General features: G+C 60.7%; 2 protein-coding genes across 4 annotated transcripts; one reads left to right on the top strand and one right to left on the bottom strand.

Moving 5' to 3' along the window:
* Window positions 1–214: 214 nt before the first annotated feature.
* Window positions 215–17,183, top strand: DDX23 (DEAD-box helicase 23). The gene is given in 18 exon segments (XM_074530517.1): window positions 215–369; window positions 1,528–1,733; window positions 2,544–2,642; window positions 2,757–2,853; window positions 3,729–3,794; window positions 4,243–4,381; window positions 4,460–4,593; window positions 4,666–4,778; window positions 4,861–5,004; window positions 6,411–6,541; window positions 6,544–6,635; window positions 6,722–6,867; window positions 7,790–7,967; window positions 11,907–12,149; window positions 13,792–13,943; window positions 14,040–14,148; window positions 14,981–15,155; window positions 16,602–17,183. Coding segments are annotated over 17 exon segments (2,448 nt in total). The 5' UTR covers window positions 215–369; the 3' UTR covers window positions 16,826–17,183.
* Window positions 17,184–17,360: 177 nt separating this feature from the next.
* Window positions 17,361–25,088, bottom strand: CACNB3 (calcium voltage-gated channel auxiliary subunit beta 3). 3 transcript variants are annotated; one of them, XM_074530519.1, is made up of 14 exons: window positions 24,887–25,088; window positions 24,645–24,737; window positions 21,867–21,989; window positions 21,662–21,784; window positions 21,470–21,585; window positions 21,337–21,401; window positions 21,226–21,245; window positions 20,978–21,058; window positions 20,745–20,803; window positions 20,548–20,657; window positions 20,306–20,457; window positions 20,134–20,229; window positions 19,905–20,054; window positions 17,361–18,511 (listed from the first exon to the last, which is right to left on the bottom strand). In XM_074530519.1, the coding sequence occupies exons 1-14, from the start codon at window positions 24,926–24,928 to the stop codon at window positions 18,224–18,226; spliced, it is 1,518 nt and encodes a 505-aa protein (XP_074386620.1). In that variant the 5' UTR covers window positions 24,929–25,088; the 3' UTR covers window positions 17,361–18,223. The 3 variants fall into 3 exon arrangements, with proteins under 3 accessions (XP_074386620.1, XP_074386619.1, XP_074386621.1); XM_074530518.1 differs by lacking the exons at window positions 24,645–24,737; window positions 24,887–25,088 and adding an exon at window positions 23,552–24,093; XM_074530520.1 differs by lacking the exons at window positions 24,645–24,737; window positions 24,887–25,088 and adding an exon at window positions 23,017–23,179.
* Window positions 25,089–25,632: the final 544 nt, after the last annotated feature.

The following is a 25,632-nucleotide window of genomic DNA, read 5'->3' as shown; positions in this document are numbered from 1 at the left end:
GTGTGCAGGGACATGGGGGACACTGACTCGGGAGGGTCTCTCCAGGCTTTGAGGTGCTCTAGGCCGTGGGGACCTCATTTGGGTGAGCAGGAGGTGCCTGCGGGCTGTGGGGGACTCAGGGACACGGGGACACCGTGCCGAGGGACTCTTTGCCGTGGGGAGGGGGGAGTTGCCGCGCGGCGGAAGGATCGCGGGGCGCGGGGGTGCTGCGACCGCGCAGGGGCGCCGGGGGCGCGCGGGGGATGCCGGGAACTGTAGTCCAATGCCGCGAGGGCTGCCGGGAGCTGTAGTCCCGCGCCGTCCCGGTAAACCCCGCGGGCCCGGCAGACATGGCGGCGGAGCGGCGGCGCTGAACGCGGGGCTGCGGTGGTGAGCGGGAACCGGCGGCAGCGAGCCGGGGGCACTGCAGGGAGCGAGCGAGGGGCCTGGGGGCTGCACAGCCGTGGTGCCGCGGCACCGGGCAGAGCCCCGGTACTGGGTACCAGCGGCAGGGCCTGGCGCGCCGTTGCGCCGCGTCCCCCGGGCCTCACGGAGCCTTTCCGGGGTCCCTCAGGGCTCCCTGCATTCACTCCCGGGGGCTCCCTGTGCCCTCTCGGGGTCCCCCTTCCCTCTTCCTTCTCTCCTCGGGGCCTTCCAGCTCTTCCCGCGCTTTGCTGGGGTCCCTCTGTGCCCTTTCGGGGGTCCCCCAGTTCCCTCCCTCACTCCTGAGGGTTCCTTTGCGCTCTCTCTGGGTTCCCCACTCCTTCCTGAGGGTCCCTTTTCTCTCTCCCCCGTCCTGAGGGTCCCTTTTCGCTCATTCTGGGTTCCCCCCTCTCTCCTGAGGGTTCCTTTGGGCTCTCTCTGGGTTCCCCATTCCCTCCTGAGGGTCCCTTTTCTCCCTCTCCCTCCTCAGGGTCCCTTTTCTGTCTCCATCCTCCTGAGGGTCCCTTTGCGCTCTCCCCGGGTTCCCACTGCCTCCTGAGGGTCCCTTTTCTCTCTCCCCCTTCCTGAGGGTCCCTTTTCTCTCCCCCTTCCCTCCTGAGGGTCCCTTTTCTCTCCCCCTTCCCTCCTGAGGGTCCCTTTTCTCTCTCCCCCCTCCTGAGGGTCCCTTTTCTCTCCCCCTTCCCTCCTGAGTGTTCCTTTTCTCTCTCCATCCTCCTGAGGGTTCCTTTTCTTTCCCCCTTCCCTCCGGAGGGTCTCTTTTCTCTCTCCCCCCTCCTGAGGGTCCCTTTTCTCCCTCTCCCTCCTCAGGGTCCCTTTTCTCTCTCCATCCTCCTGAGGGTCCCTTTTCTCTCTCCATCCTCCTGAAGGTCCCCTTTCCCTCATGCAGGTGTCCCCCAGCTCTCCCTGCTTCTTTTCGGCGTTTTTCCCTCCCCGGCTCCTTTGACATCTCCCCGTTCCCTCCTGGTGCTCTCTCAGCCCTCCCCACTCCTTCTTGGGGTCCCTCTCTTCCCTCACAACCCCTCTCTCTCCCTCCTGGGTCGCCCCCTGCACCCCAATTTCCCTCCCGGTACCCCCCTGACCCTCCCGGTGTTTCCCTCCCCACAGATGGCCGGAGAAGTGGCGGACAAGAAGGATCGGGACGCATCCCCGGTGAAGGAGGAGAGGAAACGTTCCCGCTCTCCGGAACGGGACCGGGAACGGGACCGGGAGCGCAAGGGCTCCCCCCCGGCCAAGGAACGGAAGCGCCACCGATCCCGGGAGCGCCGCAGGAGCCGATCCCGATCCCGGTCCCGCTCCAAGTCCACAGAGAGGTGAGGCAGCTGTGATTTGAGAAGAGCTTTGATGCTTTTGTCAGTTGGAAATAAAAAGTTGTGAGGGGAGGAGAAGTGCTGTGAAGGTTTTTTATTGATAATAAATGTGTATTATTATATTAATAAATATATTAATGTAAACTATAAAATTATTATATTAATAAATATATTGCTGTTAATATATTTTTCTTTATACTCTTTTAAATGTGTGTAAAAATTGATAAGTATTTATTTGCTTTAAAGAGGGTATAAAGAAAAAATTATTAACAGTATTTATTTATTATAAAGATTTATTAACAGTATTTATTTAATTTAAAGAGAGCGTAAAGAAAAAATTATTAACAGTATTTATTTATTTTAAAGAGGGTATAAAGAGACTCCCTTTTAAAATTTGGAGCCTGCTCTGCCTTCTTCCTCACCCTGCCCCACAGCAGGATTGAGTGCCCTGGGGATTGGGCAGCACTGAGCCCACCACACTCACTGCTGCATTGGCCAGGAAATCTCAAAATAACCAAATCTCAGATTTATCCCTGTGGTTTGGAAGAGCTTTGATGGCTTTGTCAGTGGGAAATAAAAAGTTGTGAGAGGAGAAGAAATATTGTAAAGATTTTGTTGTGATTCTTAATACTCTTTATTTTAGTTACTAAATTTTTCTTTATACCCTCTTTAAAAGGATATAAAGAAAAAATGATTAACCATGTTTATTTATTATAAAGAGGGCATAAAGAAAAATTTATTAGCTGTATTTATTTGTTTTAAAGAGGATATAAAGAGGCTCCTTTTTAAAATTTTGAGTCTGCTGTCCCACAGGGATCGGCGGCACAAGGAGCGGGACCGGGAGCGCAGCAAGAAGGAGCGGGACAGGGACAAGGATGGGCACCGGAGGGACAAGGACCGTAAGCGGTCCAGGTGGGTCCTGTCACTTCTTTGGGGGGTTCCTGCTCTCCCCTAAATCCCCTGGAGGTTTGGGATCCCCCAGGGCTGTGCTTGGTGTCTTATTCCTGGTGCTGTTTCCCTTGGAAGTTTGTCCCCGGGCAGGGGGAAGGACTCCAAGTCTCGGAAGGATCGGGAGGCAAGGAAAGCAGAGGAAGAGGAGGAAAATGCCCTGAAGAAGGAGAAGGTGAGGAGGGGATGGAAGGGGCTCCAGATCCTTGGGGAGGAGTTCCCGGGAATTCAAGTCCCCAGGAGTGATTCCAAGGGATCCAGGTTGCTGGGGAGTGGTTCCAGGGGATTCAGGACCCCAGGAGTGGTTCCAGGGGATCCAGGTCCCCAAGAGTTGGTTACAGGGGGATCCAGGTCCCCAGGAGTGATTCCAAGGGGATTCAGGATCCCAGTAGTGGCTCCAGGGGGATCCAGGTCCCCAGGAGTGATTCCAAGGGGATTCAGGATCCCAGTAGTGGCTCCAGGGGGATCCAGGTCCCCAGGAGTGATTCCAAGGGGATTCAGGATCCCAGTAGTGGCTCCAGGGGGATCCAGGTCCCTGGGGACGGGATCCAGGGGATTCAAGTCCCCACAAGTGGTTCCAGGGGCATCTGCATCCCTGGGGAGTGGCTCCAGGGGGGTCCAGGTACCTGGGGAGTGGTTCCAAAGGATTCAGGTCCCCAGGAGTGATTCCAGGGGGATCCAGATCCCCAGGAGTGATTCCAGGGGGATTCAGGACCCAGGGAGTGGCTCCAAGGGATCTCGGTCCCTGAGGAGTGATTCCAAGGGATCCAGGTCCCCAGGAGTGATTCCAGGGGGATCCAGGTCCCCAGGAGTGGTTCCAGGGGGATTCAGGATCCCAGTAGTGGCTCCAGGGGAATCCAGGTCCCTGGGGAGGGGATCCAGGGGATTCAGGTCCCCAGGAGTGCCTCCAGGGGGGATCCAGGTTCCCAAGAGTGGCTCCAGGGGGATTGAGGTACCTGGCGAGTGATTCCAAGGGATCCAGGTCCCCAGGAGTGGCTCCAGGACATTCAGGTCCCCAGGAGTGGTGCTGACATCTGACCTCACTTGCAGGCCCAGCCGCTGTCCTTGGAGGAGCTGCTGGCCAAGAAGAAGGCAGAAGAGGAGGCAGAAGCCAAGGTGGGAGAAGGAACAGGAGCCTCTTCCCTCTGCTGGATGTTTGTGGGGACCCCAGGAGGGGACAGGGAGGGCTGAGAAACTTGGGAATGCAGAGGGAGCCCAGAAGGAAGCTGGAGTGCCAGGGGACACCGGGAGGGATCGTGGGATGGAGCAGGGAGGGCTGGGGGACTTGGGAGGGCACATGGGGGGCCTGGTGGACCCCCAGGAAGGAGCAGAAGGGCCTTGGGAGGGAAGAGGGAAAGATGAGGGGCACAGAGGGGAGGGGACACAGGGAGGGAGCAGAGAGAGCCTGGCAGGGAGTGGAGAGGTCTCAGGGATCCAGAGAGGGACAGGAGGGAAAGAAGAGGCCTGGGGGCCCCAGGAAGGGTCAGAGAAGGCTGAGGGGACCCCCAGCAGCCCAGGGGGTGGCAGGCAGGCCCGGTGTGACATTTCCTCTCTCCCATCCCAGCCCAAGTTCCTGTCCAAGGCAGAGAGGGAGGCCGAGGCCCTGCGGCGGCGGCAGCAGGAGGTGGAGGAGCGGCAGCGGCTGCTGGAGGAGGAGAGGAAGAAGAGGAAACAATTCCAGGAGATGGGCAGGAAGATGCTGGGTAAGGACTCATCCCTGGAGCCCCTCACCCAGCCCTGGGGGTGGGTGCTGGCTCTGAGCCCCTTCCCCTGCTCCCCAGAAGACCCCCAGGAGCGCGAGCGCCGGGAGCGCCGCGAGCGCATGGAGCGGGAAACCAACGGCACCGAGGATGAGGAGGGCAGGCAGAAGATCCGGGAGGAGAAGGACAAGAGCAAAGAGCTCCACGCCATCAAGGTGGGGTTGGGGGATGATCCAGGGGGGCTGGGGGGAAGATGGAGGCGTCCCACTGAGCCTGGGGTCCTGCAGGAGCGGTACCTGGGCGGGGTGAAGAAGCGGCGGCGCACGCGGCACCTCAACGACCGCAAGTTCGTGTTCGAGTGGGATGCATCAGAGGACACCTCCATTGACTACAACCCCCTGTGAGTTCTGGGGTGCCCCGAGGGCTGGGGGTGTCCCTGTGGGGGGCAAGGCCTGCTCCTGATGCTCCCACCCTGCCTCCAGGTACAAGGAGAGGCACCAGGTGCAGCTGCTGGGCCGTGGCTTCATCGCCGGCATCGACCTGAAGCAGCAGAAACGAGAGCAGTCGCGCTTCTACGGGGACCTGATGGAGAAGAGGAGGACGCTGGAGGAGAAGGAGCAGGAGGAGTGAGGTTTTGGGGAAGCTGGGAGGGTGCTGAGGGGTGTGTGGGGTCATGGCTGGCTTAGCTTGGTTGGGATGTGGAGCTGGGCTGCAGCAGGTCCTGCAGGTAATTGGCAGGAGGGTTCTAGAGGCACAGGATGAGCCTTATCCACTTTCTCCTTCCCCTTCCTCACTCCCTTTTGTTGTTCCTTTCCTTTCCCTGCCCTCATTCCCTTCCTTCGTCCCCCTCCCTCATCTGTCTGTCCTCATCCCCATTTCTCTTGTCACGTTTTCCTCTCCCATTTCCTTTATTCTCCTTTTCCTATCCCACTTTCCCCATTCCCTTTTCCCTCATCTCCTGTTTTCTATCACTTTCTCCCCATAATGCTTTCCTCTTTCCCCGTTCCCTTTTCTCTATCCCCTTTTCCCTTTCCCCTTTACCCCATTCCCTTTTCCCTCATCCCCCTTTCCCTCTCCCATTTCCCCATTCCCTTTTCCTTTATTCTATTTCCCTATCCCATTTTCCCCATTCCCGTTTCACTTTCCCTTTTCTCCATCTCCCTTTTCCCATTCCCATTTCCCCATTCCCTTTTCCCCATTGCCATTTCACTCTCCCTTTTCTCCATCTCCCTTTCCCTCTCCCTTTCCCCTATTCCTTTTCCACATCCCCTTTCCTTGTCCCCTTTTCTCCATCCCTCTTTCCCTTTCCCCCATTCCCTTTTCCCTCTCCCCATCCCTCTCCGTTTCTCCATCCCTTTCCTTATCCCTTTTCCCCATTCTCCTTTCCCGTTCCCTTTTCCCTCATCCCCCTTTTCCCCATCCCTCTCCCTTTTCCTCATCCCTTTCCCTATCCCCTTTTCCCCATCCCTCATCCTTTTCCCTCTCCCCTTTCCCTATCCCCTTTTCCCTTCCTCATTCCCCTTTCCCCATTCCCTTTTCCCCATCCCTCATCCCTTTCCCCCATTCCCTTTTCCCATTCCCTTCTCCCTTTCCCCCATTCCCTTTCCCCGCTCCCTTTTCCCCATTCCCTTTTCCCTCTCTCTTTCCCCATCCTCCTTTTCCTATTTCCCTCTCCCTTCTCCCTCTCCCTTCTCCCTTTTCCCTCTCCCTTTTCCCTCTCCCTTTTCCCTCCCTTTTCCCTCTCCCTTTCCCCCATTCCCTTTCCCCCATTCCCTTTCCCCCATTCCCTTTCCCCCATTCCCTTTCCCCCATTCCCTTTCCCCCATTCCCTTTCCCCCATTCCCTTTCCCCCATTCCCTTTCCCCCATTCCCTTTCCCCCATTCCCTTTCCCCCATCCCTCTCCCTTTCCCTATCCCCTTTTCCCATTCTCATTCCCTTTTTCCTCATTCCCCTTTCCCCATTCCCTTTTCCCCATCCCTCATCCCTTCTCCCTTTCCCTCTCCCTTTCCCCACCCCTTCCCTCCCTCGCAGGGCGCGCCTGCGGAAGCTGCGCAAGAAGGAGGCCAAGCAGCGCTGGGATGACCGGCACTGGTCCCAGAAGAAGCTGGACGAGATGACAGACAGGGACTGGCGCATCTTCCGTGAGGATTACAGCATCACCACCAAGGGGGCAAGATCCCAAATCCCATCCGCTCCTGGAAGGATTCCTCCCTGCCCCCCCACATCCTGGAGGTCATTGACAAGTGTGGATACAAGGTGAGGGGGAGAAAAAGGGGCGGGCAGGGGGGGTTTGGAGAGGGGGAACAGGGGAAGTTCTGCTGCCAACCTGCTCCCCCCTGCAGGAGCCCACCCCGATCCAGCGCCAGGCCATCCCCATCGGGCTGCAGAACCGCGACATCATCGGCGTGGCCGAGACCGGCAGCGGCAAAACGGCGGCGTTCCTGATCCCCCTGCTCGTGTGGATCACCACCCTGCCCAAAATCGACCGGTGGGGACAGGGACACTGCCCCTGGGACACGGGGACACTGCCCGTGGGACAGGGAGACTGGCAGGGGGACACTGCCCATGGGACACAGGGAGTGGCAGGGGGACACTGCCCGTGGAACATGGGGGAGTGGCAGGGGGACACTGCCTGTGGGACAGGGGGAGTGGCAGGGTGACACTGCCCATTGCATGGTGGGGAGTGGCAGAGTGGCACTGCCCATGGGACAGGGGGGACGCTGCCCGTGGGACAGGGGGAGTGGCAGGGTGGCACTGCCCATTGCATGGTGGGGAGTGGCAGTGTGGCACTGCCCATGGGACATGGGGACACTGCCCCTGGGACACAGGGAGTGGCAGGGTGACACTGCCCGTGGGACAGGGGGAGTGGCAGGGTGACACTGCCCATTGCATGGTGGGGAGTGGCAGAGTGGCACTGCCCATGGGACATGGGGACACTGCCTGTGGGACAGGGGGAGTGGGAAGGGGACACTGCCCATTGCATGGTGGAGAGTGCAGGGTGGCACTGCCCATGGGACATGGGGACACTGCCCATGGGACAGGGGGAGTGATAGGGTGGCACTGCCCATTGCATGGTGGGGAGTGGCAGAGTGCACTGCCCATGGGACAAGGGGAGTGGCAGGGGGACACTGCACAGGGTCACGATAGGATGACACTGTGGAGGTGACAGGATGGGGTGACAGGGTGACACTGTCAGGGGATTGAGGCAGGGTTACAGTGTGACAGTGGGGGTGACAGGGTGACACTGCAGAGAGGTCAGGACTGTGGAGGTGACAGGATGGGGTGACAGGGTGACACTGTCAGGGGATTGAGGCACGGTTACAGGGTGACATGGTGGATGGCATGGGGTGACGCTGGAGGGCACACACGTGGCACTGTGAGTGACACAACCATCTCCTGCCATCCTGCAGCATCGAGGAATCAGACCAGGGACCCTACGCCATCATCCTGGCCCCCACCCGTGAGCTGGCCCAGCAGATTGAGGAGGAAACCATCAAATTTGGGAAACCCCTGGGCATCCGCACCGTGGCCGTCATCGGCGGCATCTCCCGCGAGGACCAGGGCTTCCGGCTCCGCATGGGCTGCGAGGTCAGTGCTCAGGGGTCTCTGGTGTTTTGATGACCCCCAGGTGTTGGAAAATCTCTTTTTCCAGCCCTGAGACTGAAGAAGAATCCAGGGTTCCTTGGCTTTCCTTCTCGAGGTTGTTTATTTTTTGTGATCTTGAACGTTTTTTCTCTGACCTGCTGAGATCTGTCCAGCACGTCGGTTTATGGCTGGTTTGGTTTGGAAAGACAGCTGGGTGCTAAGGAAGGCAGGAGCTGGCCCTGGAATGGAAAATGTAAATTCCCTCCCCTCTGAATTGTTGTAAATTGAAATTAAGGACTCTCAGGCAAAAAATATGGGAGCAGGAATAACAGTTTGTCTTGGTTTGGAAGACAGGTGGGTGCTAAGGAAGGCAGGAGCCCCCTCTGAAATGGAAAATGTAAAGCCCCTCCTTCTAAATTACTATAAATTTTAATTAAGGGGCTCTCAGGCAAAAAATATGGAAGCAGGGAATAACAGTTCTTTAAATAGGGAAGAAAATAAAAGGATAAAATAAACAATGCAGTAAACTAGAATAACACTGAGAGTCAGAACCCAACCTGGCACCCTGTGGGTCAGGGTGTTGGCAGCAGTCCCATTGGAATTGTGGCTCAGCCCTCCTGCAGTGTCAGGGGTGGTTCTGCTGGAGCAGGGATCCTGTAGAGAAGGGTGGAGTCTTCCTCAGAATGGAAGAAGGAGAATGGGCAAGAAGAGGCAGCTGCTGCTCCTCTGGGAAATCCAGGGAGAAGCCGTGCTGGTATTCCAGAACCTCCAGATTATATCCAGGTGGAAATGTTCGAAATCTCAGATTGTATCCAGGTAGGAATGTTTGAAATCTCAGATTATATCCAGGTCAGAATGTTTGAAATCCCAGATCATATCCAGGTAGGAATGTTTGAAATCCCAGATTGTATCCAGGTAGGAATGTTTGAAATCTCAGATTGTATCCAGGCAGGAATGTTTGAAATCTCAGATTATATCTGGATAGGAATGTTTGAAATCTCAGATTATATCCCGGTAGGAATGTTTGAAATCCCAAATTACATCCAGGTAGGAATGTTTGAAATCTAAGATTATATCCGGGTAGGAATGTTTGAAATCCCAGATCATATCCAGGTAGGAATGTTGAAATCTCAGATTATATCCAGGTAGGAATGTTTGAAACCTCAGATTGTATCTGGGTAGGAATGTTTGAAATCTCAGATTATATCCAGGTAGGAATGTTTGAAACCTCAGATTGTATCCAGGTAGGAATGTTTGAAATCTCAGATTGTATCCAGGTAGGAATGTTTGAAATCCCAGATTATATCCAGGTAGGAATGTTTGAAATCTCAGATTATATCCAGGTAGGAATGTTTGAAATCTCAGATTATATCCAGGTAGGAATGTTTGAAACCTCAGATTGTATCCAGGTAGGAATGTTTGAAATCTCAGATTGTATCCAGGTAGGAATGTTTGAAATCTCAGATTATATCCAGGTAGAAATGTTTGAAATCTCAGATTCTATCCAGACAGGAATGTTTGAAATCCCAGATTATATCCAGGTAGGAATGTTTGAAATCCCAGATTGTATCCAGGTAGGAATGTTTGAAATCCCAGATTGTGTCCGGGTAGAAATGTTTGAAATCTCAGATTATATCCAGGTAGGAATGTTTGAAATCTCAGATTATATCTGGGTAGAAATGTTTGAAATCTCAGATTATATCCAGGTAGGAATGTGTGAAATCTCAGATTGTATCCAGGTAGGAATGTTTGAAATCCCAGATCGTATCCAGGTAGAAATGTTTGAAATCTCAGATTGTATCTGGGTAGGAGTGTTTGAAATCTCAGATTATATCCGGGTAGGAATGTTTGAAATCCCAGATTATATCCAGGTAGAAATGTTTGAAATCTCAGATTATATCTGGGTAGGAATGTTTGAAATCTCAGATTGTATCCAGGTCAGAATGTTTGAAATCCCAGATCATATCCAGGTAGGAATGTTTGAAATCCCAGATTATATCCGGTAGGAATGTTTGAAATCTCAGATTGTATCCAGGTAGAAATGTTTGAAATCTCAGATTCTATCCAGACAGGAATGTTTGAAATCCAGATTATATCCAGGTAGGAATGTTTGAAATCTCAGATTCTATCCATGTAGGAGTGTTTGGCTCCTCCCTCTGGGCTCACATCTCCCAATGGGATGCTGCAGTTCTTATCAGCCCTGCAGTGACATCCAATAGCTGTTATCAGATGTCCCCCTCCTGAGGGAGGAGTGAATGTGGAAGAGATAAGGAAAAACTGCCCACTGACAAAAGACAGATGGTAATAGAACACATCTTGCCTTGCAGTCTGGAACAATGGCACACTGAACACCTTGGGATGGTGTTATCTTTTTATACTAAAACCATTATTTACAATAATTTTCCAATCCTATCACCTGTGTTAGACAGTTTGTCTCTAAACCAACCCAAAAGTGCCACCATCACAGCAGAAGATGGAGGCCAAGGAGAAGGAGAAGGAGAAAGACTGGACAAGCCTCCATCTTGCCTCCTGAACCCCCATTCTAAAAACCCCAAAATTCAACATTTTCAACCTGTGACAAATTCACTACCATTCTATTCAAACTCTTGTAGTTTGTAACTCCTCACACAAAACTGATAATTGTTTCCATGGGTGCTTGTCTGCCTTTATGATGGGATAATTAATGGAGCTAAAATGACAGGAAAATAATCCTAATCCCATCTCCCGCTCCCAGTTTACTTTTCAAAATTGTTTTTTTAAAAAAATAAAATTGTTAAAACCAATTTTTAACCCGTGGAAAAGACACACAGAGGTGTCTTTGTGGGTTCATTCTGACTTTATGGTGGGATGTTCCTGCTCCATGGGATCACCTTCCTGCCCCTCTGGGGTTGTCAAAGACACACAGAGGTGTCTTTGTGGGTTCATTCTGACTTTATGGTGGGATGTTCCTTCTCCATGGGATCATGTTCCTTGTCAAAGATGCACAGAGTTGTGGGTTCATTCCTATTTCATTGTGGGATGTTCCTGCTCCATGGGATCATGTTCATTGTCACAGACACTCAGAGGTGTCTTTGTGGGTTCACTCCTATTTCATTGTGGGATGTTCCTGCTCCATGGGATCACGTTCCTTGTCAAAAATGCACAGAGATGTCTTTGTGGGTTCATTCTGACTTTATTGTGGGATGTTCCTTCTCCATGGGATCACGTTCCTTGTCAAAAATGCACAGAGATGTCTTTGTGGGTTCATTCCTATTTCATTGAGGGATGTTCCTTCTCCATGGGATCATGTTCCTTGTCAAAGATGCACAGAGGTGTCTTTGTGGGTTCATTCTGGCTTTATTGAGGGATGTTCCTTCTCCATGGGATCATGTTCCTTGTCAAAAATGCACAGAGTTGTGGGTTCATTCCTATTTCATTGTGGGATGTTCCTGCTCCATGGGATCCTGTTCCTTGTGAAAGACACACAGAGGTGTCTTTGTGGGTTCATTCTGACTTTATTGTGGGATGTTCCTGCTCCATGGGATCACGTTCCTTGTCAAGGATGCACAGAGGTGTCTTTGTGGGTTCATTCCTATTTCATTGAGGGATGTTCCTTCTCCATGGGATCATGTTCCTTGTCACAGACACACAGAGGTGTCTTTGTGGGTTCATTCTGACTTTATTGAGGGATGTTCCTGCTCCATGGGATCACGTTCCTGCCCCACTGGGGTTGTCAAAGACACACAGAGGTGTCTTTGTGGTTCATTCCTATTTCATTGTGGGATTTTCCTTCTCCATGGGATCACATTCCTTGTCACAGACACACAGAGGTGTCCGATTCTGAGCCAAGGTCTTCTGAGACCTTGAAGCTCTCTGCTTCTAGGGCAGTCAGAGGAACTTCCTGACTCTCAAGGGGGTCATCTCAGCCTTGAGCTGCTGCCACCAACCCTCCTGTCCCCCCAGATTGTCATTGCCACCCCTGGCCGGCTCATTGACGTGCTGGAGAACCGGTACCTGGTGCTGAGCCGCTGCACCTACGTGGTGCTGGACGAGGCCGACCGCATGATCGACATGGGCTTCGAGCCTGACGTGCAGAAGATCCTGGAGCACATGCCTGTCACCAACCAGAAACCCGACACCGACGAGGCCGAGGACCCTGAGAAGATGTTGGCCAACTTTGAGTCCGGGAAGCACAAGTACAGACAGGTGGGTGTGGGTAAAGGGGGGTCTAGGAGGGTTCCTGTGGGGTGGGAGGGAGAATTTGGGGTTTTGGGGAAGGGGTTGAGGGGATGGGAGTCACGTTTCTGCTCTGTGGAGGAACGTTCTTGCCTCACAGAGGATGTTCCTGCCCTATGAGGGGTCATTTCTGCCCCACAAGGGGACATTTTTGCCCTGTGGGGGCAGTTCTGCTCCATAAGGACAATCCTGCCCCACTGGGGTCATTCCTCTTCACTGGGAGATGTTCCTGCCCCATTGGGGTTGTTCCTACTTCACTGGGGGATGTTCCTGCTCCATATGGGCACATTCCTGCCCCATCAGAGGCATTCCCACCTCACTGCAGGATCATCCTGCTCCATGGGTGATGTTCCTGCTCCATGGGATCACATTCCTGCCCCACTGGGGTAATTCCTCTTCACTGGGAGATGTTCCTGCCCCACTGGGGTTGTTCCTGCTCCATGGGGATGTTCCTGCTCCATATGGGGACATTCCTGCCCCATCAGAGGCATTCCACCTCACTGCAGGATCATCCTGCTCCATGGGAGATGTTCCTCCTCCATGGGATCACATTCCTGCCCTTCTGGGTCATTCCTGTTTCACTGGAGATGTTCATGCTCCATGGGGGAGGACATTCCTGCTCCTTGAGGAGATGTTCCCTGCCCCACCAGGATCATTCCTTCCTCATGGGGATGTCCCTGCTCCTTGAGATGTTCCCTGCCCCACCAGGATCATTCCTTCCTCATGGGGATGTTCCTGCTCCTTAGGGGATGTTCCTGCCCCGCCAGGATCTTTCCTTCCTCACTGGAGATGTTCCTGCTCCTTGAGGGGATGTTCCCTGTCCCACCAGGATCATTCCTTCTCTCTGGAGATGTTCCTGCTCATGAGGAGATGTTCCCTGCCCCACCAGGATCGTTCCTACTCCTTGAGGAGATGTTTCCTGCCCCACCAGGATCATTCCTTCCTCTCTGGGGATGTTCCTGCTCCTTGAGGAGATCTTCCCTGCCCCACCAGGATCATTCCTTCCTCATGGGAATGTTTCTCCTCCTTAGGAGATGTTCCCTGCCCCACCAGGATTCATTTCTTCCTCACTGGGATGTTCCTGCTCCTTTGGGGATGTTCTTGCTCCTTGAGGGATGTTCTCTGCCCCACCAGGATCATTCCTTCCTCACTGGGGATGTTCCTGCTCCTTTGGGGATGTTCCTGCTCCTTAGGAGATGTTCCCTGCCCCACCAGGATCTTTCCTTCCTCACTGGGGATGTTCCTGCACCTTGAGGAGATGTTCCCTGCCCCACCAGGATCATTCCTTCCTCACTGGAGATGTTCCTGCTCCTTAGGGGATGTTCCCTGCCCCACCAGGATCATTCCTTCCTCTCTGGAGATGTTCCTGCTCCTTGAGGAGATGTTCCTGCTCCTTTGGGGATGTTCCCTGCCCCACCAGGATTCATTCCTTCCTCTCTGGGGATGTTCCTGCTCCATGGTGGGGGACATTCCTGCCCCATCAGAGGCATTCCTACCTCACTGGGATGTTCCTGCACCTTGAGGAGATCTTCCCTGCCCCACCAGGATCTTTCCTTCCTCTCTGGGGGCACGCTGCCCCCTGACAGGCTGTCCCTGTGCCCTTGCCTTGCAGACTGTCATGTTCACAGCCACCATGCCCCCGGCCGTGGAGCGCCTGGCCCGCAGTTACCTGCGGCGCCCGGCCGTGGTTTACATCGGCTCTGCTGGCAAACCCCACGAGAGGGTGGAGCAGAAGGTGTTCCTCATGTCTGAATCCGAGAAAAGGTGAGCAGCACGGATTTAGGGGTGGCCTGAGCCTTCAGCATCTCTTTGCCCAACTGTCTCCTCCTCCTCCTCCTCCTCCTCTTTGTGCTCTTACAGGAAGAAGCTGTTGGCCATCCTGGAGCAAGGCTTCGACCCGCCCATCATCATCTTCGTCAACCAGAAGAAGGGCTGTGATGTGCTGGCCAAGTCCCTGGAGAAGATGGGGGTGAGGCTGGGCTGGGAAGGGGTCACCCTGAGCCCCGTCCCCTTCATCCCCATGTGGGATGTGTGGGATTTTTCATCCCTCGGGGTCACCAAACGTGGTGGTGTTCAGAGGGGCCCCAGGATGAGGGAAGAGACAAGGATCTGACTCCATGTTTCAGAAGGCTGATTTATTATTTTATGATATATATTATGTATATATTATATATATATTATATATATTATATATATATTATATTAAAACTATGCTAAAAGAATAGAAGAAATTATTTCATCAGAAAGCTAGCTAAGAATAGAAAAAGAAAGAATGATAACAAAGGTTTGTGTCTCAGACAGAGTCCAAGCCAGCTGACTGTGATTGGCCATTAATTAGAAACAACCACATGAGACCAATCACAGATTCCCCTGTTGCATCCCACAGCAGCAGATAATCAATGTTTACATTTTGTTCCTGAGGCCTCTCAGCTTCTCAGGAGGAGAAATTCTTAAGGAAAGGATTTTTCATCAAATATATCCATGACAGGGGGTCACCCTGAGCCCTGTCCCCTTCATCCCCACGTGGGGATGTGTGGAATTTTTCATCACTTGGGGTCACCAAATGTGGTGGTGTTTGGAGGGGTCTGAACAGCAGCAAATGATCATTGACTGTGATTGGCCATTAATTAGAAACAGCTATCATGGGCCAATCACAGATTCCCCTGTTGCATCCACAGCAGCAGATGATCAATGTTTCCATTTTGTTCCTGAGGCCTCTCAGCCTCTCAGGAGGAAAAATCCCAAGCAAAGGATTTTTCTCAAATACATCTGTGCCCCCATTCACTGCCCTGTTCCCACAGTACAATGCCTGCACCCTGCACGGTGGCAAGGGCCAGGAGCAGAGAGAATTCGCCCTCTCCAACCTCAAGGCTGGAGCCAAGGACATCCTGGTGGCCACGGACGTGGCCGGGCGTGGCATCGACATCCACGACGTCTCCATGGTGGTCAACTACGACATGGCCAAGAACATCGAGGGTGAGGCCTGGGGGGCACTCAGGGGGGCACTGGGGGCTGTGTGCCCATGCTGGGGGGCTTGGTCCTGGTGTTCCCTGCCCTGGAGGGGCTTTGGGGGTTGCTCAGCCCTGGTGCTGCCACACTGAAGAGGCTGTGACGTTGCCCAGCTTTGGTACTGGGTGTGCAGGGGATGCCAGGCCCTGCTACTGCCTTTACCAAAGGGGGTGCTGAGGTGCCCAGGCCTGGCTCTTGGCATGGAGGGGGTGCCCAGGCCTGGTTCTTGGCATGGAGGGGGGTGCCCAGCCCTGGTGCTGAGGGTGTGGGGGTGCCCAGCTCCAGTGCTGAGGTTATGGGGGATGCCCACCCCTGGTGCTGTGGGTGTGGGGGATGCCCACCCCAGTGCTGAGGGTGTGGGGGATGCCCACCCCTGGTGCTGAGGGTGTGGGGGATGCCCCGCCCCAGTGCTGAGGTTATGGGGGGTGCCCAGCTCCAGTGCTGAGGGTGTGGGGGATGCCCAGCCCCAGTGCTGAGGGTGTGGGGGATGCCCAGCCCCAGTGCTGAGGGTGTGGGGGGTGCCCAGCTCCAGTGCTGAGGTTATGGGGGTGCCCAGCCCCAATGCTGAGGTTATGGGGGATGCCCAGCTCCAGTGCTGAGGTTATGGGGGTGCCCAGCTCCGGTGCTGAGGGTGTAGGGGGTGCCCAGCCCCAGTGCTGAGGGTGTGGGGGATGCCCAGCCCCAATGCTGAGGGTGTGGGGGGTGCCCAGCCCCAGTGCTGAGGTTATGGGGGTGCCCAGCCCCAGTGCTGAGGGTGTAGGGGGTGCACAGCTCCAGTGCTGAGGTTATGGGGGATGCCCAGCCCCAATGCTGAGGGTGTGGGGGGTGCCCAGCCCTGTTTTTTGGGATGGAGGGGGTGCCCAGCCCTGGTACTGGGAGTCCAGGGGGTGCCTGGTCCTGGTACTGGGGGGCACTGTAGGTGCCCAGCCTGGGTACTGGTGGTGTGTGGGATGCCCATTCCCAGTGCTGCCACACTGAGGGGTCTGTGGGGTGCCCAGCCCTGGCATTGGGAGTGCAGGGGATGCTGCAGGGAGTGCCCAGCCCTGGTGCTGGGAGGGCAGGGGGTGCCTGGCCCTATTACTGGGGGGCACTGTAGGTGCCCAGCCTGGGTACTGGTGGTGTGTGGGATGCCCATTCCCAGTGCTGCCACACTGAGGGGTCTGTGGAGTGCCCAGCCCTGGTGCTGGGAGGGCAGGGGGTGCCTGGCCCTATTACTGGGGGCACTGTAGGTGCCCAGCCTGGGTACTGGTGGTGTGGGTGGTACTTGGCCCTGGTTCTGGCACTTGTGGGGTGCCCATCCCCAGTGCTGCCACACTGAGGGGTCTGTGGGGTGCCCAGCCCGGGCACTGGGAGTGCAGGGAATGCCCAGCCCTGGCACTGCCCACATTTAACCCTTCATTTCCCATCTCCCAGATTACATCCACCGCATCGGGCGGACGGGCCGAGCGGGCAAGAGTGGCGTGGCCATCACCTTCCTCACCAAGGAGGACTCCACGGTGTTCTACGACCTCAAACAGGCCATCCTGGAGAGCCCCGTGTCCTCGTGCCCACCAGAGCTGGCAAACCACCCCGATGCCCAGCACAAGCCTGGCACCATCCTCACCAAGAAGCGGCGGGAGGAAACCATCTTTGCCTGAGGGTCCCTTTGTCACCCGTCTGGGCACGGCAGGGCCAGCAGGGCTGCCAGGACTGCTCTGGCTGTTGTTTTTGCCAGCTCCTTGTGCAACCCCAGGACTGCCCACCAGCAGAGATTGGGGTTGGGGTTATCCCAAATTGTCCCCCCTGTTCTCCCAGTCCCCTTCCCAGTTTCCCCACGGATCGGAGGAGCTGCTGGAGGCTGTTTGGGGGCCGGTCCCTCCCTGCTGCCAGGGTGGGGCTGGGTTTTTCTGGCTGTCCTGGGAGCTGTCTGCACCTCATCCTTTGGGTTTTTGGGGTTTATTTTTTTTTTTTGTAGCTGAAGCTCCAGGCTGCAGGAATAAACCGGCAGCAGCGTTACCGGTGTCACCTCCTCATCCTCTCCCTTCCCTGGGTGGCATTGCCAGCCCCTGGGTGCCACCTCCCATGGGGACAGAAGCCAGCAGTGCCCTAAAGGAGCATTTGGAGGGGCTCAGAGCCCCCTCCCCAAATCAGCTTCCCCCACATTCCCCTCTGCAGACACGGACACCAAGCAGCTCTGAGCACTCGTGTGTGTTTCTGAAACCAATTACAGGGAAATCAGTGCTTTCTACAAAAGAAATTATAACAAATCTGTGGCCCCCACCCCATTTCCCCCCCCTTTTCCCACCAATAATGGCCGCGGGGGGGGGCTCAGCCCACGCCGGGACCCCCATTCGAGGGCGGTGGGCGCCGTATGTACAGGACTGTGGTGACGTGCGGTGACAGCGTGGGGACAATGGGGACAGGGCAGTGGGTGGTGCAAGCGTGGTGGAGCAGCCCCCAGAGCCCGGGCAGCCCCCGTGGGACCCTCCCCGTGCCGGGGGCGGGGCCGGGGTGACCGGGGGCGGGGGGGAATCGGTGCAGAGCGGTGAGAGCCGCTCCTCCCGGGGGTCCCATGCAGGGGTGGGCAGGGGGCAGGCCAGGTCCCGGGGGGGGGGGGGGGGTGAGCAGGCACCTTCCCTTCCTTCCTCGGCTCTGTGCGGGCTGGGGGATGCTGCTACAAGCGCCCCCCCCCCTCTCCTTACCTCCCCTTTTTATCGGGGGGGGGCACCCACTGTCCGTGGCAGCTGCCCTGTGGAGAATGAGCCGACCTGTGATGGGTGGGGGGGACACTGAGGCACGGCCAAGGCGTGTGTCTGTCCCCAGGCTCCCCAAAACTTCCTCGGGGACTCCCAGGGCATCCTGATCCCCCCAACCTCGCTGTGCTTATGGCTGAAATCACGCCCGGGGTGGGGCCGGGCCAGAGGAAGCTGCCGGTGCTGAGTTCGATTGTCTGAGCACCCCCAGCGCGGGGCTGGGGCGAGGCGGGGAGCGCCCGGGGTTTGGGGGGGGGGGGGTGGGGCCGGTTCCCAGCCGTGCCCCCCACCCTTATGCCAGCCCTAATAGCTGTCCTTGGCCCAGGGCCGGCTGCGCTGCCAGTTCCTGTCGTGGTTGCGCTCGCCCGCGCGCTCCGGCGTGCCGGGGCCGCTGCCGTGGTGGTGCCGGTGGGGCTGGTACAGGTCGGGGTAGGGGTCCCCGTACTCCTCTTCCTCCTCCAGGTGCCGGGAGCTGCGCTGGGATGTGGCCCCCCAAGGCTGGGGCGAGGTGTCCCCCGCCTCGTCCGATGGCATCAGGCTGTCGTGCTCCAGCGGAGAGTGCTCGCCCCGCTCGCCCAGCAGCTGCTGGCTCTGCGGGCAGGGGGTGCACAGGTGGGGGCTGTGTGTGCCCCCCTGCCCTGGCACCCTGGGCTGGGTCCCCCCCCCCCCCGACCCTGGCACCGTGGGCAGGATCCCCCGTGGGAAGCAGGGAATGGATTCTGTGCCCCCTCTGCCCTGGCACCCTGGGCTGGGTGTCCATGTGGAACAGAGAGAGGGCTCTGTGTGCCCTGGCACTCTGGGCTGGGTCCCCATGGGAAGCAGGGAATGGGCTCTGTGCCCCCCCAGGCCCTGGCACCGTGGGCTGGGTCCCCACAGGAAGCAAGGAGGGGCTGTGTGTGCCCCCCAACCCTGGCATCCTGTGCCGGGTCCCCATAGGAAGCAGGGAATGGGCTCTGTGCTCCCCACCCGACCCTGGCACCATGGGCAGGATCCCCGTGGGAAGCAGGGAGGGCACTGCGTGTGCCCCCCAGGCCCTGGCACCCTGTGCTGGGTGTCCATGTGGAACAGAGGAGGGCTCTGTGTGCCCCCCACCCGACCCTGGCACCCTGGGCTGGGTCCCCTCCCCGACCCTGGCACCATGGGCAGGATCCCCGTGGGAGGCAGGGAATGGGTTCTGTGCCCCCCCAGGCCCTGGCACCCTGGGCTGGGTGTCCATGTGGAACAGAGAGAGGGCTCTGTGTGCCCTGGCATCCTGTGCTGGGTGTCCATAGGAAGCAGGGAATGGGCTCTGTGCCCCCCAGGCCCTGGCACCCTGGGCTGGGTGTCCATGGGAAGGAGGGAATGGGCTCTGTACCCCCCCTCCCCGGCCCTGGCACCCTGGGCTGGGTCCCCACAGGAAGCAAGGAGGGGGCTGTGTGTGCCCCCCAACCCTGGCATCCTGTGCTGGGTGTCCATAGGAAGCAGGGAATGGGCTCTGTGCCTCCCCCCAGGCCCTGGCACCCTGTGCTGGGTGTCCATAGGAAGCACGGAGAGGGCTGTGTGTGCCCCCCAACCCTGGCATCCTGTGCTGGGTCCCCATAGGAAGCAGGGAATGGGCTCTGTGCCCCCCACCCGACCCTGGCACCCTGGGCTGGGTCCCCCCCCGACCCTGGCACCGTGGGCAGGATCTCCATGGGAAGCAGGGAGGGCGCTACGTGTGCCCCCCAGGCCCTGGCACCCTGTGCTGGGTGTCCATAGGAAGCAAGGAGGGGGCTGTGTGTGCCCCCCAGGCCCTGGCACCCTGGCTGGGTGTCCGTGTGGAACAGAGAGAGGGCTCTGTGTGCCCCCCACCCACCTTTGGAGTCCTGTGCCAACTGTCCATAGGGAGCAGTGTGTGGGGGGGGGGCTGTGGCCCCCAGTTCCATTGTGGAGCAGGGAGGGGGGCATGGGGACAGTGTGGGGGCTCTGTGTCCCCCCAGCTGCCAGGGCGGTGCCATGGGGTTACCTGCAGGCCTGGCAGGCCGGTGGGCGAGGGCACAGCGTGGGGGGCGTGTGGTGGGTGGTGCGTGGCACGCCAATAAACCTCCAGGTACTCAGCCAGGTGCTCACAGGCGTCCTCCAGCTGGTTCTCATCCAGGATCACATCAAAGAGCTCCTGGGGGGGCGGTGAGGGGGCTCAGGGAGGGTTTGGGGGTCCCCCCTGGCATCCCCAGCGTTGGGGGACAGTGGCTCACCGGGGGACACTGCACCAGCTTGTCGGCTGCCATCATCTGCACGTTCAGGTGCTTCACCTGCGACTTCCCCCTGGACTTGATGAGCCTCTGCAGGACCTGGGGAGGGGACAGGGGGGTGACAGCACCGCGGGGGGGCAGCCAGGACCCCCCCAGAGCCGCGGTGCCCCCTCACCTTGGGGGAGGACACCTTGACGTAGACGATGATGGGTGCCAGGGAGGTCTTGGCCAGCTGGGCTGGGTGGTTGATGGTGTCAGCGTCCAGCACCACCAGCTGCAGGGACTTGGCCAGCTCGAAGATTCGCTCGATCTCACTCTGCACCTCGGCTGGGGGGACACGGGGGGGGGGGGCGTGTGAGGCTGGGCTGGCCCTGGGAGGGGGTCCCTGCACCCAAAAGGGGGAGCCTGAACCCTCACCGATGCTGGAGCGGGTGGTGGAGCGCTCCAGGATGGCCTGTTTGCCCAGGTTGTTGAGGATGGAGCGCTTGGCCAGGGACAGGTCGGCTGTGATGTGGGTGATGGAGATCCTGAGGGGACACAGGGACACCGTGGGCACCTGGGGGGGGCCCGCAGGCCGTGCAGGGAGGGGGTTCAGGGTGGGGTGATGCTCTCACCTGCCATCGAATCTGTGCTTGAGGAAGTCGAAGAGCGCTTTCTGCATCATGTCGGTGACCTGCCGAGGGGCCGCCGGCGCGGTGAGCCGCGGCAGATGGCACCGGCGGGGAGGTGGCAGCCGCTCAGCACCGTGCCACCACCCCGGGCCGCGCCATCTGCCCTCTGCCGGCACACCGTGGCCAGGGAGGGGACAAGGGACACAGGCCCCCACCCCGCATCCCCCCATCCGTACCTCATATCCCTTCAGCGAGGGCCCCACCAGCACCACGGGCCGCATGGAGGGGACCACGTCGTAGGGTGGGATGTGCTGCGTCTGCAGGGGGACACGGGCGGGTGTCAGTGCCCTGTGTGCCCACCCCCAGCCCGGGAGGGGGCATCGAGCCCATTCACAGCACCCCAGAGCCCTCCCAGCCCCACGGGCAGGGAAAAGAGGGGGGGTCTCTGCTCACAGCCACAGCCCCCTCCCCACCTGGGACTCACCTGCTTCTGCTTCTGCTTGGCTTGGGGAGAGAAGAGACAGAGGTTGGTGACAGTAAAGTGGGGACCCCCTCAGGACCCCCGCGATTCCCCCGGGCCGAGATTTGCCCTTACCTAAGGAGGGGGGAGGCGATCGCCGGCTCCCGCTGTCGCCGAGGCCCGAGGCATTGCCAGCTCTCCTGGGGAACGAGGCGGTTGTGAGCGGGTGTTGGGGGTCCCAGAGTGGGGCCGGGGGTCCCATCCCTACCTGGCTTTCTGCTCCTGCTTCAGCCTCATGGCTTCCAGGCGCTGGGGGCTGGGGATGAAGGCGATGTCCCCCCCCTCCTTCACTAGGCGCCCGATCCACCAATCATTGCTGTATTTCTGGGCGAGGACAGGGCAGAGGTGAGGGCAGGGGAGGTGCCTGGCCCCGAGCAGACCCCTCAGCACCCCAGCTGACCTCCTTGATGTGCAGGAAATCTTTGGCTTCGAAGTTGATGGCGGCTCCCTGCACCGGGCACTCCTCATCCAGCGCCCCGCAGTAGCTGACATTGGTGCGCACAGCGAAGGCGACCGGCTTGTGCTGGGGGATTTTGGGGGGGATCAGCACCCCTGGGCCCCGGCGGCAGCCCCGAGCCGTGCCCTGGGCGTCTCCCCATCCGTACCTTGGCCCTCTCGAGCTGCTGCTGAGCCTGGCTCTCCACCTCGCGCCGGGCGCCCTCACGGTCCTCTTCCAGGGACACGTCGGAGTCCAGGGAAGGGCGGCTGGTGTAGGAGTCCGCCGAGCCCTGGGGGAGCGGGGTCAGTGCCGGGGGGCTGCCAGGGGACCCCCACAACGAGGGACCAACCTCGGGAGGGGACCCTGCTGCCCCCCTCCACCTCTGTGTCAGGTGGCATCACCCAGCACAGCTGCCCTGGGGTGAAGCCCCCATGTGCTGGGGGGGGGTCGCAGGGGAGACCCCTGCAGGTTCAGGGATGGGGAGAGGCCCCTTGTCAGGCTGAGATGTGAATCTTACCCCTGTTCCCCTCCCCAAACCATCACCCTGGGGTGCTCAGCCCAGCACCCCCGGCTCCCCCTCCCCGCCGCTCCGGTATTTACCCACCGCCCGCTGCGCCGGGAACAGGCGCAGAAGCTGCGGTGAAATATTTATAGGTCCCTGAATGTGGCTGAGCCCCCCCCGAGGCCCCCCGGGCCCTGCCGAGCTGAGCTCAGCGCCCCCCACCCCCGCCTTAACCTGCACATCCCACTCCGCTCACACCGGGGGGAGCCCGGACCCCCCCTGCACCCCCCCCCCCCCGGGCAAAATGGATCCCATCAGAGCCCCCCCCAACATGGCCTCCCCAGCACGGCCCCCCCAGCATCGTCACCGCGCCCCGAGCATCCCCCACCCACCCCCAGCATGCCCAGGGTGGCTCCGCAGCGTTCCGGGGCTGCCCCCCCAGCGCGACCCCCCCGTTATTCCCAGGGAATCCCCCGGTACAGCATCCCCAGCCCCCCCCCTCACGCACGACCCCCCCCCCCCCCAACGCAGCCCCCCCCGCCGTGGGGATCGGGGTTCTCTCCCCGCCCGGTCCCGGTCCCGGTGGTTGGGGGGGGGACGGGAGCGGTGGCGGCGGCGAGGAACAAAGGGCCGGGGGGCGGCACAGCCCCCCCCGCACCGGGCATGAGCCCCGCACCGGGCACGGCCCCCCCACCGAGGCGCAGCCCCCTCGTGCGCCATCACCACCCCGGGGGGCGCAGAGCTCCCCCCCGAACCCACCGCGACCCCCCGCGCACGCGACCCCCGGTACCGGAGCCGGTACCGGAGCCGGTACCTCGTTGAGCAGGAAGGTAGCGCTGGAGTCAGAAAACGACATAGACGGGGCGAGCCGAGCCGAGCCCCCCCCGCCCGCCCCGCTCCACCGGCACCGGCTCCGGTTCCGGCTGCGGCTCGGGCTCCGGCTGGCCCTGCCCGCTCCGCCGCCGCCGCCCCTCCCCGCCCCTCCCCGCCCCCGCCTCCCACCGCCCCCCCGGGGCTCACGGAGCCGCCCCCGCCGCTCAGCCCGGTGGGGGGAGTGGGTGGGTGGGTGCTGTTGGGGGTCGCCGTTCCCCCTTCCCGGTGCTGGCGGGAGGTTCCAGCCCCTCTCCGGTGGGGACAGCGAGGGGGGCTGCGCTGGCAACCGGGAGACCGGAGCAGCTCCCGGTGAGGTTCACCCGGACCGGTCACCGGAGCAGCTCCCGGTGCCCCGGGAGGGGGGGGATAGTTTGCTAAGAGAGCTCCGGGTGAGAGCAGAGTCCCGGGGCAGCGGCGGAGGGGCTGTGCAGCCTGCTCGGGGTTCCGGGGCGGCGGGGGGGGGTCCCGGTGGGTACCTCCATGCTCCGGTGCAGCGGCTCCGGTCCTGCCCCGAGCCGGCAGCAGCCCCGTCTGCAGGGCGAGCCCTGCGGCGGGGCCGGAGCCGCTCCCGCCCCCCCCGCCGCGCCCCCCCCCCCCTCCCGCCCCCGTGAGGGGGGCAGCCACGGGTCCCGGGGGACCGGGCCGGCCCGCCCCGTTACCGAGCGGCGGGACCGGCCCGGGACAGCTCCCGGCCGGCCCGGGGATATGGGGGATACAGCGCTCGGCGGGGTGGGGGCTCCGGCCAGCGGCGGCACCGCCCGCGGACACCGGAGCCGGGCACCAGAATGGAGAACCGGCCCCGGTACCGGGCACATGGCGGGGCCCAGCCGGGCCCTCTCCGAGGTGCTGAAGGGGCCGCGCCGGGCGCTGGGCCGGGTCGCGGGGTCCCCGGGGGTACCGGGAGTACCGGAACAGCGGGCGCTGCCCCACCAGGGACTCGGGATGCTCCGGCCGCTCTGCGCCCCCGGGGCCGCCCCGACCGGAACCCCCCGCCCTCCGCGGAGCCTCCCCGGTACCCGCTCACCGCCGGCGGCCGGGGAGGGGGCGCAGCTCGGGGCCGGAGGACACCGAAGCACCGGCGGAGGGGCGGCGGGGAGCTCCGTGCCTCTCCCGGGCAGCGCGGGGAGCCGGCCCGGTGCCGCCGGTTGAGGGAGCGGCAGGGGAGCCCCGCGGCCGCTTCTCCAGCCCCGCCTGGCCCGGTCCCCTTCCGCTGCCTCAGTTTCCCGGGGCCGCCCCCCGCGCCGCAGTGCCGGTGCCCGCCGCCGGCCCGGCCCTGACGCAGCACTCGCTATTTTTAGCCGCGGGGAGCGGCTGTTGCGATGCTACCGGCGCCCGGTGCCGGCGCCCAGCCCCGGTCCCGGGGGAGCGGCGGGGCGGAGGCGGCCCCCGAGCTCCCTCCAGTGCGGAGGTTGGGGTGGGAGACGCTCGGCCGCTCCCCGCTCCCCACCCCGGCTCCGCGCGTTAATGCGGAGCCGCAGCAGCGGCGGACCCGGGGCTGCCGAGGCTGCCCCGCCCCGGTGTCGGTGCCGGTCTCGGTGCCGGTGTAGGTACCGGTGCCGGCCCGCTCACCTGCCTGCGGAGGATGCTGGAGGTGGTGTCGGACGAGGTGCTGCCGTCCGAGCGCTTGAAGCGGCTCTTGCGCTTCGGGAGCCTCCGGGGGCTCTGCGGCGAGAGCGGGCGGTGAGAACCGGGCGGCTCCGGGCGGCTCGGCCCCGCCGCGGAGCCACCACCGGCGGCCCCCGGCTCTGCGGGCGGAACCGAACCGGGCCGCACGGGGCCCGCCACGGCCGGGAAGGCTCCGGTGCGCTCACCTGGAAGGAGCCGGAAGCGTCAGGCTGCGCCGGGGCGGACATCCCCGGCGGCGCCCACCGGAGGAGCCGCGGGGATCCCGGCGGGGCAGCCCCACACCGGACCGCGGCGCTCGGCGGGGAAGGGCCGCGCCGCCGCCGCCACCGCCGCGCTCCGCATCACACGGGGCCGCCGGGGCGTCCCGGCCGTCCCCGCCCCCGCCCGCCCGCCCCCGCGCCCATCCCCGCGGCGGCCGCTCCGCGCCCCCGCAGCTGGGCAGCCACCGGGAGGCACCGGCAGCGGAGCCTGCCCACAACCCGCAGTGCTGCGGGCGCCGGCGGCGCCGTACCGGGCAACGGGAGCCCCCCGGGGGCCGCCGCAGCCCTGCCCACGCGTGTGCGGGGATGCGGGAGCCCCTCCGCCCGCATCCCACCGGGACGGCTCCCGCTGTCACCGTGCCCGTTCCACGGTTCTGTCTGCCGCCCCCACACCGGGGCATCCCCCCCGCTATGGGGTTACGCCCCCGGGGACTCCCGCGTGGGGCGGGCGGGGCCGTGGGGGGCTCGCAGCCCACGGGGGTTGGCCGGTCCCGGTGCTGCGGCATCACCGGCGCGGAGGGGCTGAACGGGACCGCGGGTGCACCGGGAGCCCCACGGAGCCCCGCACCCTCTCCCGCGCGTCGGGACTTCCGCGTGGGGCCGCAGGGACACGGCCCCGCCGGCGGCTCCTAATTAATGATTAATCAGCGCTCCCCGGGGCCCGGCGCCGC

Source organism: Zonotrichia albicollis, chromosome 33, assembly GCF_047830755.1.
Source record: "Zonotrichia albicollis isolate bZonAlb1 chromosome 33, bZonAlb1.hap1, whole genome shotgun sequence".
Classification (NCBI taxonomy): domain Eukaryota; kingdom Metazoa; phylum Chordata; class Aves; order Passeriformes; family Passerellidae; genus Zonotrichia; species Zonotrichia albicollis.
The sequence above is the reverse complement of the archived record's forward strand: the minus strand, read 5'-3'. Positions and strand labels throughout refer to the sequence as shown.

Bases quoted from the DNA above. Each gene is read 5' to 3' on its own strand.
- CACNB3 (XM_074530518.1), bottom strand. From the start codon at position 23,890: ATGTGCCCGGTACCGGGGCCGGTTCTCCATTCTGGTGCCCGGCTCCGG. The intron at 21,785-21,866 runs GTACGGATGGGG...AAAATCCCCCAG, and splicing joins AGCAGCTCGAGAGGGCCAAG to CACAAGCCGGTCGCCTTCGC. The intron at 20,804-20,977 runs GTACGGATGGGG...GCCCCTCGGCAG, and splicing joins CCTCGCTGAAGGGATATGAG to GTCACCGACATGATGCAGAA.